Consider the following 17,901-nt stretch of genomic DNA (forward strand, 5'->3'; position numbering starts at 1 on the left):
TCAGGCATCTAAATACTTTTTCTTTACTCTCTTGAAATAGTCTAATATTGTGGACAGACTTAACACTTTAGGTTTTGGAGGACAGACAAAATCAACTTGCTAGAAATCAGGAACCGGTTTTGCTAGTTCAGCCTCAAAGATCATTAGAGCTAAGGGCTTTTGGGAGAGCGGCAAGTCACTGTTTCGGTTCTTACTGAACCGTAAGATGCTTCTTTCCATTGGTGCTGTGGGCGTTCTGCAAGGTTGCCTGTTCACCCCAGGGCTAGAAAAGCAGAAGTGCAGCTTATCGTACCAGATATATTATTTGGATATTGACTTCAGTTCTAATTTAAACTTTGCCAAGATCACTTCTGAAGAGAAAAGGAAGTGCCAGTTGACACTTCTGTGAATGTGATCGCCTTTTGCCATCTAACCAAAATTGGCAATCTTAGAATATATTCCTTACAGATCTTCTGAATGTAGAAGAACAGACAGCACAAATGTCTCTAACAGGATTTAAAAATATTTAACAAAATTTACACATTTATTTAGTAGGGGTTGTAATATAAATTTCAGGTGAAGGTTATGAAAATGTGCATATAAAAACAACTCAAAAGCCCAGATCTGTTTTCATAAGTAACATGAGGACAAGTTTTCAATTAATATAGGACATGCGCTTACAATGCACATATTACAAGTCAAGAACTGTATTCAAATGGTACCTTTCAGGAGGGAGCACTATTAATGTTCTTAGGGTAAATGGTCTCGTACTGTTAACAGAGTGCTGTCATGAATTATTGGTTGGGTTTTTGAAAAAAAAAAAAAAAAAAATATATTAGTTTTTAAGAATTTAGCCAGCTTTTAATGAGCCATTCTCCGCTGATTGTAGTTATCTGCCATGTTTAATGTGTTCCTCCCCTAAAATACTCAACCCCCCCAAAAAAAAAAATTCCTCACCCTATAGATCAATATTTTAGACAAATAATTACTTGACCAGATTGAATAGTCACATGTACACAAGTATGAATGTACATATGCACATGTACAAGTATTCTCCTTCTTATACATAGATTTAATGTTTTCAAGTTTCAGATGTGAAGACAAGGTGCAACTAATATGGCATAACTTTTTTTTTGTCTTCAGGTGTGATATCTTACACAGAATATTTATTCCTCTTATGTATTTTAACAAGTAAGTATTTTTGGAGAAAAAAACCCAAAACGTCCTTACAAGTTTCTAATCTCAATGTGTTACTGTAGATTACAATACTCTTTGTTTTCTTTTTCTTTTTTTTTTTTCCCTCTCTCCTGCGTATCCCAGGGGAAAAAAATGTGTCATGCATCTCTTATGGCTATTTGAGCCTCTTCTGTCCCACTCCCCTACTGGAATCTTGTGTTATGTTTTAAGTGCTTTATTATCTAGAACGCCTTTTACTGACTGTTGAGAAAGTTGAGCCATGCACATTAGCTAAAACCTAGTTAAGAGCTTAAATTTATTTTTTTCTTTGAAATTCCTACAAAATTTCTAGTTGAATTTACTGAAGTTCATGGAGGACGCTGAATACAGAGAAGAGAAAGATAGACATTGTTACTGGTTTGTTTCACCAGTTAGTGCATAATGCGTGACACCAATGAGACAATGATAAAATACAGAATATAAAATCTGTCAGACTAAAGTAAATGTTTAATTATGTTAGAAAACACTAACAAAATTGAATACTTATTCTTCTACCACCCATAAAAACAAAGTAGAATAACTTAAACTAAGCCTGATACAGACTTTGTTTTGTTATTTTAAGAGGTGTTTTTTGGGAAGGAGTGAAGTGTTTTGCTTGTCTTTAATTTGTATGTAATTAAAACATTTCTGTTGGATTCATGAGGGTTTTTTTGAGACATGATCTGGATTCTTAGTCAGAGGAGGAGCTTGACTGTGAACTCTTACAGTCCCTAACTGCTGGATCAATGGATACTTTTCCATCATTTCTTTGTTATCTTGACTAACTTTTGGCCATAATTCATCCATATTGCAAATCACTGAGTATCACCAAAATGTTTCCTAAAGGCTTCACTTACAGTGACCTTCGAAGTCCCCACGTTTCAGAAATAATTTGAAGTTCTAACCTGATCTCAAACGTCAAAGATTCTAAGCATCTAAACAAGAAAATTCTGGGTCTCTTTGAACACATGATTTGTTTTGACCAGAAGTTGCATCCTGTACATTTTTTGCAAAACTTTTAAGTGTCTTTTCAAACAGTCTTTTCATAGAAAATTTTCTACAAATTTGTATTTTTTAACATAACGTGGACTCTAGTTATGAACTAACACGCTTAACTACCCAACCAGCCATTACTGTGAGATATTTTTCTTGGTTATTTTATATTCTATTTCTACTGTCTTATTTCCCCTGATCTATGAATTTGTGAGCATGCCTTCTGTTTTCGTAACATGGGTAATACTGTTTTACTGATGTTATGATTTGCATTTACTATGTATACAAACATGCCAATTTAAATTACTTGCGGATATGCCTTTTATAAATAGACACTGAATAACTTTTTAGACATTTATATTTGCTTTCTTTCCAAGGAAATAAATAATTGAATGAGCTTCTTTTTGGCAGAGCCACATGCAGGTTTTAGAATTGCTTTCAACATGTTTGACACTGATGGCAATGAGATGGTGGACAAAAAGGAGTTCTTAGTGGTACGTATAATTTTCAGTCTTTGAACATTGTGATGTAATCTTGGAAATTAATCTTTTTTTCTTGATTGAGACTCATGATGATTTCAATAATCATGAGAACATAAGCTATTCTTCATTGAGTGCAGTTGTTTATTTCCTTTATTTAGTGTAAATAGTAAATTTCGTGTAATGTAAATGGTAAATAGTAATTTCTTATTACAATGTGTAGGTGTGTCGTATATTATGATTTTTGAAGCTTAATTCCAATTTTTATTCTGGATCTCTTTAGTTGCTACTGCATTCAAAGATAATTAGGCTATTAAAGTAATATTGCTGTATCAATGGTCAGCAGAATTATTTAATTACCATAATGATGGAGGGACTTGCAAAAGAATCTTTTCCAGCTGCTCAGCCAGTCCCCCAGCCGTGATCAGTGGCCCCTGGCCAACCCTCCCAGTTTATATACTGAGCATGATGTTCTAGCGTATGGAATATCCCTTTGGCTAGTTCGGGTCAGCTGTCCTGGCTCTGCTCCCTCCCAGCTTTTTGTGCACCTGCTCGCTGGCAGAGCATGGGAAAGTTGAAAAGTCCTTGACTTAAAGTAAGCACTACTTAGTCACAACTAAAACATCAGTGTGTTATCATTATTCTCATACTAAATCCAAAACACAGCACTGTACCAGCTACTGAGAAGAAAACTAGTTTTATCCCAGCAAAAAACAGGACACTCACTCAACATTAGGGCTTCTGATTTTACAGTGACTACATGGCTTTATATTAACAAACTGCAGTATACAGTATAAATCAAGAATTTTTTGAATTAGTGATGTCCATATGCAGCAGATGTCTGGGATTACACTGAAACACAGTTATGGCAAACAGGTTTTGATGCATCTTTAGAAATGAACATTTAAAATTTTGTGGTTTGTTGGTTTAGATAAGCTTTCTGAAGACAGCACAAGATCTTTATTTTCTACTGAACAAGTACAGGTGACTAATTGAATAAAAATTATAAGAATTGAATCAGATGTTTGTAAAAAAAGGTATTTGCAGGAGACATCAATTTTTATCTTCATATGTCCTTTGTGTTGTTGAGTTTATAAATAAATACAGTAAATACATGAGAAAAAGCCCACTGCCTTACTGAAGAAGAAGATGGAGCAAAATATAAGGAATCAAACATACATATGAACAGACACATGGAACAGACACTGATTTAAATGTCAGACCAGAATTTATTTAAAACAAAGACACCCTAATTTCCTGTGTGCTGTTTCTTAATGGTTTTCAAATCAAGTTATAAGCCTTGATTTAGGTAAGCTGTGCTAACCTAAATAAAACTGAAATGTGAAGGAAACTGTCCTCAACACAGTGAACTTCCCTCAAGTCTCCTTTTCAATGAAATGAGATCAGAGGTCTTGTTTTCTGGTGGCATAGCTGAAGCAGAACAGGTCTCATTTATTTTGGAAACTGTAACCACTTGCAAATTGTGGCATGCTGATCATTTTTTTTGTGTTCTAATACTAAATGTACAGATCCTTATATTTGCTAATTCCTAATAACTATGTTCTACAGTTGGGGGAAAAAGCCAGCAAAGATTGGATTAATTGGCCAAAGGAAAACTAGAGGAAAAAGAAAAAAAAAGGAAAAAAAAAGTCTTTTATGAGTCAATAAAATGGAATGTGGTGGACTGACAACTTTAGAAAAAAAAAAAAAAAAAAAAAAGGCTTCCATTACAACAGCTAAGTGTGAGGAAATTGAAGCAGGAGGTTTTGTCTTTCAAAAACTGATGCTGCAGATGAAATCAAATAAGTATATAAGGCAGGAAGCAAAGACAATATTCAACTATGGATATTGCATCTTTCTTTCTAACTATGCTTTTATATTCCTCTTTTTATTTGGTTTTTTTATAACATCCTACTTTTTATTTGTTCTCTGTCATGGCCCCTGATAAAAATTTCTCCTTCTTATTCTTCTTCTGTTACCAGATTTGATGGATAGAAGAAAGAAAGGAGAATTTGCAAACACTAGCTATACTGTTCTCCACCTATTTTATTTAACAAATTTGTATAGATTAAACCTGACCCTAACTGCTTGATTACTGTGTCAGTGAACCTTTAAAAATTAGATCAAATCCCCTAAGTTGGAATGGTAGATCTGAACTGAGAAAGACTAAAATAGATAGATAGGTAAATTGATAATGTCTGTGTAAATAAAACTAAATATGAAAATAAAATTTCATTCAGTGATGCTGCAGCTGTGACAGACCCAGGCCCAGAACATACATTTGGCATCTGTAGTGACCTTGCTTGGGTACGCATCATCTCCTGTGTGCCTGGAAGCAGGAGATTGTAAGTGTTGCCATTTGAACAATATCCAGCATTTGCAAAATACTTCTCCACTTATTACAGTCAGCTGTCATAATACTTGAAGTATTGTTAATAATACTCAGTTTTGCAAATAAAGAGAGTTTGAAGAGATTGGTGTAGGGATCACATGTTATGTGATTCTTGTAGAGAGAAGTAGGGGTAGTGAAGAGTCAAAAAATACTTAATTTTTCTGGTAACAGGTTTAGTGTTTTTGTAACCTAATTCTATGGTGTTTGCGCTTTCCTCTTTGCTTATGTCATAGGGGTGAGGTCAGGGAACAGAAGGATTGTGTTGCCTTGTTACAGGAGATCTTGTTTTTCCTGCTTTCAGCAGTCAATCTCATTATCCTGTTTCAAACAGTGCTCCTATGAAAGTACTCCTAAATCCTTTTTGTATTCACTTTTCTACTCCCCGGTATCCTATAGCACTCCTTCTGAACAAAAGATCCATTTCCATAAGTTTAGCAAGTGCTCTAATGATGAGTGCAACAGAATCTTACTCCCTTTGCCTCTGTGGCAGGGGAAATACATCCAAGGATGCATTGCTTTTTACTGGTTTGGTGTTTGTTTGGTTGGTTTTTTTTTTGGTTTTTCAGTTACTGCCACTCTTCTCTCCTAGTTGATGGCTTGTCACTTCACTTTTCACAAGTTTGTTTTTTTTTTTTTTTTACTTCATTTACCTTTTTTCTTTCCACAGTTTTGAATTGCAAACTGTGTAGTACTCTAGACCATCCACCTAAATGTCTTATCATGACTTTTTCCTTGTCGGCATAGGTTACAGTAATTTGTGCCTGTAGGTTTGCAAAGAATTAGAAAAAACATACCAAGGTCTGTAAATTGATCCCGTACTCAAAAATAGATACAATGACACACAATATTCTGGTCTGTATTTGCCGTATAGGCAATTCTAGAACACAACAGTAAATTTTGAAAATTCATAAAATGTTATTTATAAATGCATTTGCTATTTAATCACTAAACAGTGTATTCATTTGCTTCAGTGTTGTCATACCCCTGCAGCAGAGCTGGCCTGATCCCTTTGTCTTAGTCATCTGCCTTCCCTGAAATTAAATTTGGAAAATTTGCTTGCAAAATTTATCACACTTACTTTACCTTTCACATTCCAATCCCAGGGAGTTCTGTATGTATCATTAGAGTATCAGGTTTTTATCTGTGGGTATCTACAGTATCTACAGACTTCTGGTAGGTAAAATCAGGTCTTTGAAACCACTGCCACAATTGTGTCTGTCTGCCATGATGTTTGGTCCTGAAAATACTGTATTCTAGATAGGACAGATTTGTCAGCCAGGGTGTTTGTTCTTTTTTGCAGCCTACTTTGAGATTAGCAAATGCTGCAAGTGGCAGTACATTTTTTCACATGCAGTTTTTGAAAAGCTGAAGTCCACTGGCAGAGATACAGGTGGCACCATAGTTAATACTATGTGAAGAGTAAACACACACTTTTCTCTAATGGTTTGGAATATTAATAAGTATTACTATAAATAAAAATATCTAGATAAAACAGATACTTACAAAGAAAGATAAGTCCAGACCACTCCTTACTCTGAAGAGTTTGTATAATTTCAAAAAATAAATATGCTCAAGAATCTGTATGTTTTAGGTCTCATATTTGAGGTTTTCTCAGAAGTCATGTTTTAAGCTCTTAATGTAGAGAAGTTTTACGAGACCTGGAGGTATTCTTTGAACAGACTTGAAAAAAGAAAGGGGCACTTGATAAATTACTCTGGAGTAGTAGTTTGTTGCTGATGAAGGGGAATGTTTCACCCCCACCAGGTGTTTCCACCCCTCCCTTGTACCAGCAGGAGTAAGACCTGATCTAGTTGGAAACTAACAATATGAAAAAGATTGATCCAGCTGACTACATAGCCACACAGGTACTAATTAGTACCCTACAAGAAATGATGTGCCTAGAGGTGGTGAAAAATGCTGGAACTCCCTCTTTTTGTATAGGCTGGATTGGCTAAAATGTAAAGCTACACAATGATGTTCTTACTATTGTGCTCCCAATTAGGATTATTAACCTTACTTTGTGGAAGATATATTTCCTTTTTCTTTTCTGTGCGATGGTTAAGGTCACAGAGTGAACATGCAGGCATGAATATGAGCAATAAAGCATCATTGAAACACTGATAATTTAATTAAAAACTAAATTTTAATAGTTTTCAGTGTTTCTCGTGATGAAGGATTGTTATGCATATGAAATAGCTTGAAAACTAAGTAAGAATAAAATGGTTTGTTTTTTAGCTACAAGAGATTTTCAGGAAAAAAAATGAGAAGAGAGAAAGGAAAGGAGATGAAGAAAAACGTGCACTGCTGGTAAGTAAAATCGGAATAGTTGCAGCTGGTAGTTGGGTTGTCCTCTTCGATGTAGGACAAAATTGTGTGTGTATATATTTCACTTTCAATGTTTTCTTCAAACAGTAAATCCATATCATTAAAAAATATTCAAAATATTCGTAACTTTATATATAGAAAAAATCAATATTTAGCCTAAACTGCAGTTATTGAAAAAAAAATAGTCAAGTGGTCTATAGAAAGGAAAAAATTAGCGTTTGAATACTGTATTGCATATTATGACATTAACATTTGGAGGCTATAAATTTAGGAAAAAGTGAATAGTAATGACCCAGTATTATTGTCTATAAGAGTGAGAGATCTCAGTGGCAAGACCAAACTATAATCCTGCCCTCATAACTAACTGAAGCTGTTTATGTAGACATACTGATCCTGATGCTTGTTATTAACATAGTAGTTTTAAAATAACTGATGAAATGTTAGAAGTTGACTTCAATTTTATGTTCAGATTTAATTTTTTTATTAAATACTGCTTATGATCAATGCAAAATGTTTGTATTGTTTATATTCTCTAAATAGATTTTTGGGGAATATTGAATGCTCATATACTGTTAAATTTGCATTTCTGATGTGTATAAGAAAGGTAAGTCAGAATTAGACAAGTCTGTGATGGTTTGTCTGGAGGATGGCAGCAGTAGCAGAAACTTATTTTACTGTTGGACAACTAAAAATCAGGGACAAGTCCCTGTCAAGCCCACAACGGAAAAAAATATGTTTGTTTGTGATTTGTGTATTTACAGCAAAAATTCCTCTTTTTTTTTTTTTTTTTTTGACACATTTGCAAAGCTTCTCATAGTGCCCATTATCCTTTTGGGACCATACGTGCTTGATCTCAGATCTTTATCCCTGAAACCATAGGAAGTTTGAATTTCAAGAATTAATACTTTTTAAACCTTCCCTAAACATAAAAAGGGATCTTTTCTTCCCACCCGGAGACCTGTCCTTCTCAACTCTTCAAAACTGTAGGTCAATTGTTGAACCTCTCACACCCTGTCTATTCTGAACAAAGGGAACTTACACCCAAAGGAGGAGCTTTTGGAAAAAGTAAAGATTGCAAAATGGAACATTTCTCCTCAGAGTAATCTCTGCAACTCTGTACTTCTCTTTTGAAAATATGAAGAATAAGATTTGAAGATAAACCATTTTTTCTTCACTGTCTTTTTAAAACCAGGCAAATGAGAAAATCTAATAATATATAAAATAAAGCTTTGCTTATTGTAACTTATTCTGTTGTCTTCTTTTTCCCCCCCTCTTTTGACTTCACTCTGACATGTGATACTTGGCTTGGCCTGTTCTTGCTGTATGTCAGCGTCTTCAACTTTATGGATATCATACTTCTACTAACAGTGTATGTACTCTAATTATTTTCAATTTATGCAGTCTTAACCAGTGAGGTGAAACAATATTTTATAAGAAAATTTACTATATTTATCTTTTTCATCAAGTAAATTCTGCTTCAGTAAAAATGTGATGGATCTTTTACTTGCATAAAAGATTGTGCATGCTTGTTGCCATGAATTCCTACCAGGAGGAAAGATTGCTGTATTTATATAAAATGAAGGAAACAGTATTTTTAAGGGAAAGGACAAAATGTATCTTAAAAAATTACGGACTTGTTTTTAATTAATGTACGTAAATTAAGTCAACCTGCATGAGTCATTTGATCCAGGTCTGTCTTGTCTCCTTGTGTATAATGTGAAGCAATAGTGAAAGGAATCCTTCACCTCTTTGTTTCCCCCTACCCCAAAAAAAAGAAACCAGAAGAGAGCTTTTATATTTTGGTGCTTCACTTACAGAACAAGTAAGAACTTTCAGCAATGACCCAGAATAGGATTTTACAGAAAATAGTCCCTGTATTATGTAGGTGACAGCAAAGTTATTTTCAATCATTTTGAGGGATCGGAAGAGAGAATCAGCAAGGGGAGAGGTCTTCTGCATTTTTTTTATGTTTTCGTCATGGCCTGATTAATTTTTGGGACACAGCAGAAGTAAAACTGTGGTAATAAAAGATGATTTTCTGTTAAAGTAGAAGAATTAAACTTGTTTTGGTATGATAATCGTGATATTCAAAGTGAGGGGAGGGAACCTATGAGAATTAGTGACTAGTGAGTTTCCAGTTGTAAAGTCTGTTTCTTTATATAGTCGTTCACGGGAACGCACAGGTTTGTTTCCTGTGAAGTTAGCACCCACAATTTGGGCAATATGCAGGAAGGAATTCTGTTGAATGAAAAGGTGCAGTGATACAATGTAGGTGCTGCAATGTTGTGAGAATCATGTAGTAGGAGGTGTGAGCCCTTAAGATTAAATGGATTTTAGGTAAGGCTTTGCTGCAGTGAAAGGTGCTGTACAGTGGTTGCCATATTCCTCTGCTACCTCCTGTTTTACAGTGAAACCAAACCAGTTAGGCTTTCCTACTCATGCAGTAGTTCTCAGCTTAAGTAAATAATTCACCTTCTAGACTAGCCGCATCCAGACTTTTTGTCAAAATGATGCCCAGGTGTGCACCATCCTTTTCTGCCCTCCTGCTGCCTGAGTGGAGATCTCCATGCAAAGGAGACTCAGGTGTTTAGGAATTCACAGTATCCAGCAAATCCCCCACCCCAGGAAAATTGGGAATTCTATTTCTCCTACTGAAACAAGAAGTGTAGCAGCCTTTTCAGTTTCTCCTGATGTCCTGGGGAGTTGAAAATACTCAAGACCAAGGAGATGGAACCCTAAAATGTCTGGGGTGATCTGAAGTGCTGAGGACCCCTCTCCTCACTTCATCCTTCAGAACAGCTCTAATTTTTTGAGAAGTGTCAAGGTCTGTAAGCCATAGAGTGCATACAGTGATGTTTTAAATAGGTTAAATATTTTTGCATTTTTGTTTGCATAGGTTAATTCTTTCAAATCATGTTCTGGTGCATAGTGCATTTGTGTATTAAGGCTACTTCAGCATGTGTTGCATGAGTGCGTTCACTAGCCAAATGCCAACCAGAACATGATAGTTATAGGGAGATGCATGTAAGGAAAGTGAAATGTGCACGCCCAGAAGTACTAATTTCATTGACTAAAGTACATCTCCAGTAAGAGAACAAATTCAGTGACTACTTAAAATAGATAATTGCGGAATTTTATGCATAAAAGAATGAGGTAGTGTTTATTCACATGACCCAGTAAACTTCAATGGGATAAATAAGTCTAAGAGAGAAACTGCTAAGGACCTAATCCTGTACACACTCAAGTAAACAAGTTTAAGTTTAGCAATTTAGGATGGTATGGAGTACAGTGGCCACGACATAGGAACAGAAAGATAAAACCAGAATTTTTCAAAAGCGAGACAAAAGTATAATACACATTAAGCGTGGGTATAATTCCTGGTAGTTTTATCATGTTTCTGTGATGGCAATTTACAGAAAGAGCTGAGTTGAATTAGTTAGTGAGGAAGTATGTAACAGAACTTCTAGAAGCAGTACATACAATATGTTGACATAATGTAAAATACGTAGAGACAGTAAACCTTCAACTCTGAACAGTCTTCTTTATGATAACTGTGATTTTACACATTGCAGTGTAAATCTTCTGAGAGAACAATATGTGCTGAGTTAAAAAAATGGGTTTAATTTCTAGTTAGGAGATTAAACTCATTTTTTTGTCTTGCCTGCCCAGATGGACATGGGAGGGGAGCTGTGAAAGTAGCTGTAGTTTAGATTAACTTGTGGAGAGAAAGGGGAAAATCCATTCAGTTGCAATAACCCTACCCAAGTTAAAATAGCCTTCTGCTGTCTTTAGCGTCACCTCCCCAAGATTCTTTGGCGGGGGGTGGGGGGGTGGGGGAGTATTGTGTAGCTCTTCCAAGACTAATTGCAAGATAAGGGAAGACCTGTTTTAAAAAGGAAAATTTTTTAGGCTTCAAAAAATGAAACATTTCAGAGCAAAAAGGTAAGCATATTTTCCTTGGACAGATTAAACACATATTTTCTATCTAAACAAGGTAAGTTTGATCATCTGGTGTGCATAGCATTTCCTTGATAAGTATATTACAGTTGAAGCTGGACTTAATTAGGCTTGGGTTTTTGCATTTCTGCATTAGTGCAAGGATATCATCCTGATTATTGCATGAAATTAATTTTATATAACTAGTTGTATGGTGATATCTATTTTGACCAATGGGAAAACAAATTTCATAAGTATTTAATATTTTTTGCAACAGAATTGTTAGAAAAAACAACAGCAATATACTGAGTTTAGATGGACATTTTCACATATACTTTTAATATTTTCAGTTTACATTTTCTCTATTTTGTTTGGGAGAGTGGAGTCTGGTGATACTTTTGGCACAGCCAAGTTATGAGTGATAAGCAAGTATCTGTAATAGTCCAGTGTTACCTTCATGTACAAAGTGTCATGTAGCTGGGTAGAAATTTCTCTGTGTAGAAGCAGAAGAATCAAGGCATGCTTTTGAAGACCAGTTGAAAAAGATTTTAAAGTCTGTAGTGGTTGTTTTATTGTTTTTTGGTTTTCAAACAATTGTGCTTCTTGAAACTTCTGCAGGTTCTTAAAACAGAAGGAGAGGACCTTGTCCCCAGAAGCTATTGGGATACTTTGAGACGTAGCACAAGCCAAGCACTCTTTTCGGACCTTGCGGAGGTATAAGACAACCTCTGTCTCTGGTCCATAAACAGACTGCTATTTTATTTATTTATGTTCTGATTATTTTCCTGTTTTATGCACTTTGTTTCTTCTCTTTTAACTATTTTTTTTTTAAACCTTAAAGTTCTCAGATGAAATGGATTTGGTTCTGTGCAATGTGATAATTGAAAGTTGTCATTTCCAAGTAAAAGCAAAGTTGTATTTTGAAAGAGTTGGAAGATCAAGTCCTCTTCACTCCTTACCATAAGAAACATTTTTCTAATGCTAGTAGTGACAATATTTCACAGTTAGAGAAGTAATTCAGGAAACCTTTGTAATTTAAGCTTGGTCGAGTGGTATGACAAGTTGAGTGAGAGTTGCAGCCCTTTAAGCTTTAGGTCCTTAATGTGCTTTTTATGTATGTTATCAGAGCTTATCTTCACAAAACCAGTGTCATGCAGAGATTGTTTTAATTCTTGAATTAAATCAGGAATTTTAAAGTAACCAAAACATTGATCAACCTTTTTTGATATTACATGATCATTATGGAGAAGTAGTAATATCACTGAGCTGTGAAATTAATTTCCATAGTGCTTTAAAGTCCGATAAGATTCTTGTTTCATGATCTGCTTTCAGATTATTAAGACATTTATTTTTATTGATCATTTAAGAGGGTCAGAAAACTAGATCATCGAGGCTTTTCTGTGCCCCATACAATGAGGGTGATTGCTCTGCTGGTTGTGGCATTAAAGGACATACAGCAACTCCCCACTGACTGTGGTCTCAAGTCCCATGTTTCATAAGCAGGATCATAATGAAAAAAGAACAAGGAACTGAAACCGACCTCTGGGGTAAAACAGTCTTTTTCTTTGCTTCATAGGCAATGTGTGCTCCATATTAAAAGTAATTAGTGTTTTGTCCCTGCTGTTGTTCTGCAGAAGCTATTGAATAACCTGAGGACTTGGATGGGCTTTTTCTAATTTCCAGGCTACATTTACTCATAGTCCCTTTATATCAGTCTGTTGTCCCTTAATTTTCATAGGGCTTTTTCTTCTTTAGTGTTAATCTTCTTACGGTTGTGTTTATAAATGCAGTCATAGCCCAGTTTATCAGTTTTAATTTTCATAGGCTGAACACAACAAGGTCTTTGATTTTTCTCTTAAGATAGAACCCAGGTATCAAATAGGCCTTCTCTGTACCTCTCAGCTCGAGTTCATTTGCCTTTGAACAAAACAAAATGTAGTGTTATAGAATTGAGTTTTGTAGCAATATTCACAGAAATAATACATTTGTAGTGATCTTGCAATAAAGCAGTATATCCAACCTTTGTTCCCTTGCTTTTAAAGTGATGAGCTCCTAAACTACTAGTCCAGTTATCAGTCCTTATTTATGCCACCAGATTTTAAAACCCAGGACATCAGTGTTCCTGTCTAGTCATCTAAGGGAGACGTAAAGGGGAGACAGGGCTGCTCTTCTCATTGACTGTTTAAGGAGCTTGGGGCACTGAGTTTTCTGAATTAACTGTCTTAATTTACATCTGATACCTCAGACTAGTATCTGTAACTACAATGTAGTGGAGGTTTAACAGCAGCTGTAATAAGCATTGATTTAAATTGTCTGTAAAATGCATAAGAAGTCTCTTTGATCACTTGTAAATAATTTTACGAAGAAAGATCATGTCCTGCATTTGCTCCACTGACAATTTCTCACTTCTCACCATAATCATCATTATCATGCTTGGGTTAAGTTTGATCCAGCTGGCTTTCATCCATATTCTTATCTCTCCCAGGTACTCTCACATCTGAATAATAATATAGCCATCTGTACTAAGAAAGTGGCATAAAGCTAGGTGACACTAAAGTCTGTGTTTTTTCATAGCCTTTTGAGAAAGCCGTGTGTAAACTGAAAAGGAGAGTAAATAAAGTTTGTTATTGTGGGGATCAACTTACAAGGTCTCTTTGGGGGGAAAAGAAGTTACTCACCACATCCAGTTTCTTTCTAGGACAGCTTACAGTGCTGTTTCTGCTATTTCTCATTTAGCAACTACACCATCCTGTTGGAATATGCCAGTTATCGCTGAATTCAGTTTGTGGGTTTATTCTTAAATTACTAAGTGAAACTGGAAATGAGTAGATTTATTACTATAAATATTGAAAAATCAGGGACTTGCACTAAGAAAGTTCTTTTTAATTCAGCGCATTATATGCATACTTTATTCTCAGAATATGTTCCTTCAAGTGGACCATTGTTCTTGAGTATAACTTCCTTTTAGTCAACCCTCTTTAATCAAAAGCCAGAAATTAATTTTGCAGAAAATACATTAAAAAAATAGATTTACTTCTCTTCAGGTTAGGAAATTGAGAGGAAAAGATGTTGCCATTATGCAGCAAGCCTGTATTTGTGTTAAGAGTTAGTGTAAAGATAAATAAGGCAGGGTTTTATTCTCATGTAAATGACTGCAGAATATATTAGATCAAAATAGAGGCTTACATTTTTATATATGTAAATAGGTGTGATCATTTCATTTTCACTGATCTAAAATACGAAATTCACTTTATTATGAACAGTAAATAATAGTTTTAAATTATTAAGGCTTTTATTTTTATCCTTACCCCTTAAGAGAGAGAATGTCTTTAATGCTATCAATGCAGAAGGAGCACAGGAATAGTTTTCAGTTGCCTGCGGTTCTGCCGAGAAGCATACTGGTTGAGTTTCTGGGGTGAGGTTTTTGTTTGGGTTTGTTTCATTTAGTGAGGCTGACCAAATGGGAATTGTGAAAAGACTTACAGATTGTATTTTTTTTAAATGGTTCTTTAGATATGGGTGAATGCAACCTAAGTCTAAGGTTTTGAAATGTTTTTGCAAGATGAAAGGCTGTAATTTAACATTTGATATCTTTTCAGTGTACTTGAGGGAAATTGTTTGAATGTGCTTAGGGATTTAATTGCTTAAAAGACATAAGAAATCAGGGTATCTGCATTTCAGTATATTGTGTTCTGTAGTGGAGGGTAACAATATTAAAAGACAAATAGTGATTACTTTTCTGAATTAGTTTGCTCACTTGAAGAGCAGTGCTGTCTTAATTGAAGGACATGAAATATCTCTCTACCTATATATACACTATGTCATCTTATTTCTCCCTGGAGAAGAATATGAGAATAAAGAGGAAGCTAGAGCACACGTAATACAATCTTGAGAATCCTGAACTGATTATACTGAAGTACAGAAAAGTCTCTCTCATTTCTTTAGTTCTTGGATGTTGAAAGGATCAGTATTTTTACTGCCTCATTTTTTCCTTGTTGTTGATACAGAAATACTTTTAATGGATATTGCATTTTACATTTTTTACAAATCAGTGTGTACATTTGAAATTAATAGAGTATATTGCAGAGAATGTAGCTGTGAAATGGTTTTTCATGGTACATGACATTGAACTGCTGCATAGTGTTCAAAATGTCTTCCTAGTTTCTTCATTTAGAGTTTCTCCATCTGTTACAAATTTATAGCCTCTTCAGTTATGAAATCAAGTCAGACCTAAAGGACTCTTTGAGTGCAGCTTGCAGGTTTGTATATGCAGATCTTTATAGATCTGTATAAACTGTTTCCTATACTTAGAGTAAATCCCGTAGGTTTGTAAACTATCGTTATGGTGATAAATTAGTACTACTACATCTCCCATATACTTACTAGGTTGCCGTACTGTATATTCTGTTCTGTACATTTCACAGTAGAGTTGGCAGGCACACTTCCACAAAAATATGGTGTTGCTGATGGGTGGTAGCTTGCATAGGCAGAGCAAAACCTACTGGCTCCCACTCTTTGCTTTTGGTAGGATCTTGTCTTTGCAAGAAAAATGAGAGCACAGACAGAAGGTTCTCCCTAGGCATGTGCAGCAGGGAGACTAAATGTGTTACTTTTTCAATTTCAAATGTTGGCAGATGCATGTTAATGCCAGAAGGACATTGCCATGGTGGAATACTATGGCTTGCTTAGGAGCCTTATATTACTGAATTATTTTTCTAGCTTTTCAGTATATCAAGAGACTCTTTGTAAAAGAGCTTAAATCAATGCACATACGTGACACTTATGGATAATGAAAATGTAGTAAAAAAGTACAGTGTTGCACAATCAGGTGGTAGTTACTTCTGTTTATATGCATATCTTCCTATTTACAACTCTTGCTATTACATATGCTCAAAATTAGTTGGTATTACTACTCTAATTCTGTGCCTTCAAAGTCACTATTTTTTGAGGAAAGAGAATTAGTACATGTTCAGAGATTCTTGTTTGATGCAGAGACCACAGACCTGGTGGATAAGGAACGTTCTTGAGAGAATGACTCAAAATATTACTTCGTGATTTCAACATTTTTTCAATTCTGTTATTTTACATATATTTGGGCAATAAAATTTAAACTGTAGACATCTGCTGCTTATAGAAAAGAATCATATAAAGTACACCTGACTGATGTGAGTAGTTTTGGAATACAATCCCATATTAATAATTTTGAAATATAAAATAAAAGTATATGAAGTAATGTCCCTTAGTTTCTTTGTAGTTGCACATTAGAAGGGAAAGGAGATTTTGTCTGAATGGAGTTATTTTTATGGTTTTCAGAAATGACTAGAACTTCTTTTTCTCAAGAGTTTCTGGTTTTATTTTTCATGCTTCCCCCCCCTTCATTGCAGCTTCCTTTATATTGTTGTTGTAAGTGTTTTCTACTAAATGCAATTAACAACCTAATGCCATTTTGTGTGAAAATTGCATGACTATATTAATTTAAAGGATTTTAATGCTGAAGTTTTTCTTAAGACTGCAAACATAAAACGAACTCTTCTAATAGAAAGGTCTATTGTGAGGATAGGCATTCTCAGATTATAGTTCTGTAACTGATCCAGTCATGGCCTTTAATTTCTTTTATTCTAATATTTAAGCGTACTGATGATATGTCAAGTTCACTGTCAGATACTACACTGCTTGTACACTTTTTCGGCAAGAGAGGAAAAGCTGAACTGAACTTTGAAGATTTTTATAGGTGAGTCTCAATTTTATTTAATTCCTTGTAAAAAATACTTGCATGCTTGTTCCACTTAATGTGTATTGTATTACTATACGCATAGTTTATGCAGGCATGTATAATAGTTTATGTTCCCTTTGTGTGTGTTATATATGCAAAGAACAAAATAAAACAGTAAGTGGACCAGCAAGAAAAAGTCCTGTACTAAAGCTGCTGCATTGGCAACTTTTGATAGCACTTGTGTGCGTAGTTGGCTTGGGGTGGAGTGGTTATACCCCAACCCTGTTCTTACTGGTATGTAGGAATTTCTTCTTGGTTTTGAATTATTTTTATTGTTTCCCCTGTTTGTCAGTGTTTTAAAAAAAAATTTGTGTGTGCATCTCTGCTCTTGGGGACATCTTTAAATGTAACAATTTTTCTGAAGATACCATGTAGGCACCCTAGAACAAGCTTCTTTGGGAAAAAGTGAAAACACAGTGGAAGCCATTGGCTTAATCATTACTCCAGTTAAAACAGAATTCAAAAATATAGGGAGAGTGCCATAAAAACAGAGCCATAAAACTGTATGTTTTTGTGTAACTGAAAGAGATGGTATTTGGTTATTGTTTCCTCAGTAAATACTCCCAATACATATTGTCTTTATAATTACCACTTAACTACGCATTCTAATAAAATGGATGTTTGCAAAATACTTTGCCTTAAAATTATGTATGTCATGAAAAGTGTTCAGTATTTCACATTATATATAAACTATCTCATCAAGTGAAATCATGATGTGAGTTCAAAACAAGAACCAGAAAAGAAGGTACTTTTTCAAAAGGCATCTAGTTAAAATGTACAGCTATTGCTGTAAGATGTGAATGCTAAAG

At 34.8% G+C, this 17,901-nt stretch overlaps 1 protein-coding gene across 8 annotated transcripts in view; it reads left to right on the forward strand.

Annotated features, from left to right (window-relative positions):
- Positions 1-17,901, forward strand: part of MICU3 (mitochondrial calcium uptake family member 3) — a 57,692-nt gene that overhangs the window by 21,004 nt on the left and 18,787 nt on the right. For 2 of the 8 annotated variants that reach the window (XM_055703213.1, XM_055703198.1), the window contains exons 5-10: positions 1,123-1,170; positions 2,599-2,681; positions 7,294-7,365; positions 8,714-8,752; positions 11,938-12,033; positions 16,950-17,050. In XM_055703213.1, the coding sequence (XP_055559188.1) occupies positions 1,123-1,170; positions 2,599-2,681; positions 7,294-7,365; positions 8,714-8,752; positions 11,938-12,033; positions 16,950-17,050 (439 nt within the window). The remainder of the gene's footprint in view (positions 1-1,122; positions 1,171-2,598; positions 2,682-7,293; positions 7,366-8,713; positions 8,753-11,937; positions 12,034-16,949; positions 17,051-17,901) is intronic. The other 6 variants (XM_055703235.1, XM_055703221.1, XM_055703217.1 and 3 more) reach the window with 3 other exon arrangements.

This window comes from Falco cherrug, chromosome 1 (genome assembly GCF_023634085.1).
Source record: "Falco cherrug isolate bFalChe1 chromosome 1, bFalChe1.pri, whole genome shotgun sequence".
In the NCBI taxonomy this organism is placed as follows: domain Eukaryota; kingdom Metazoa; phylum Chordata; class Aves; order Falconiformes; family Falconidae; genus Falco; species Falco cherrug.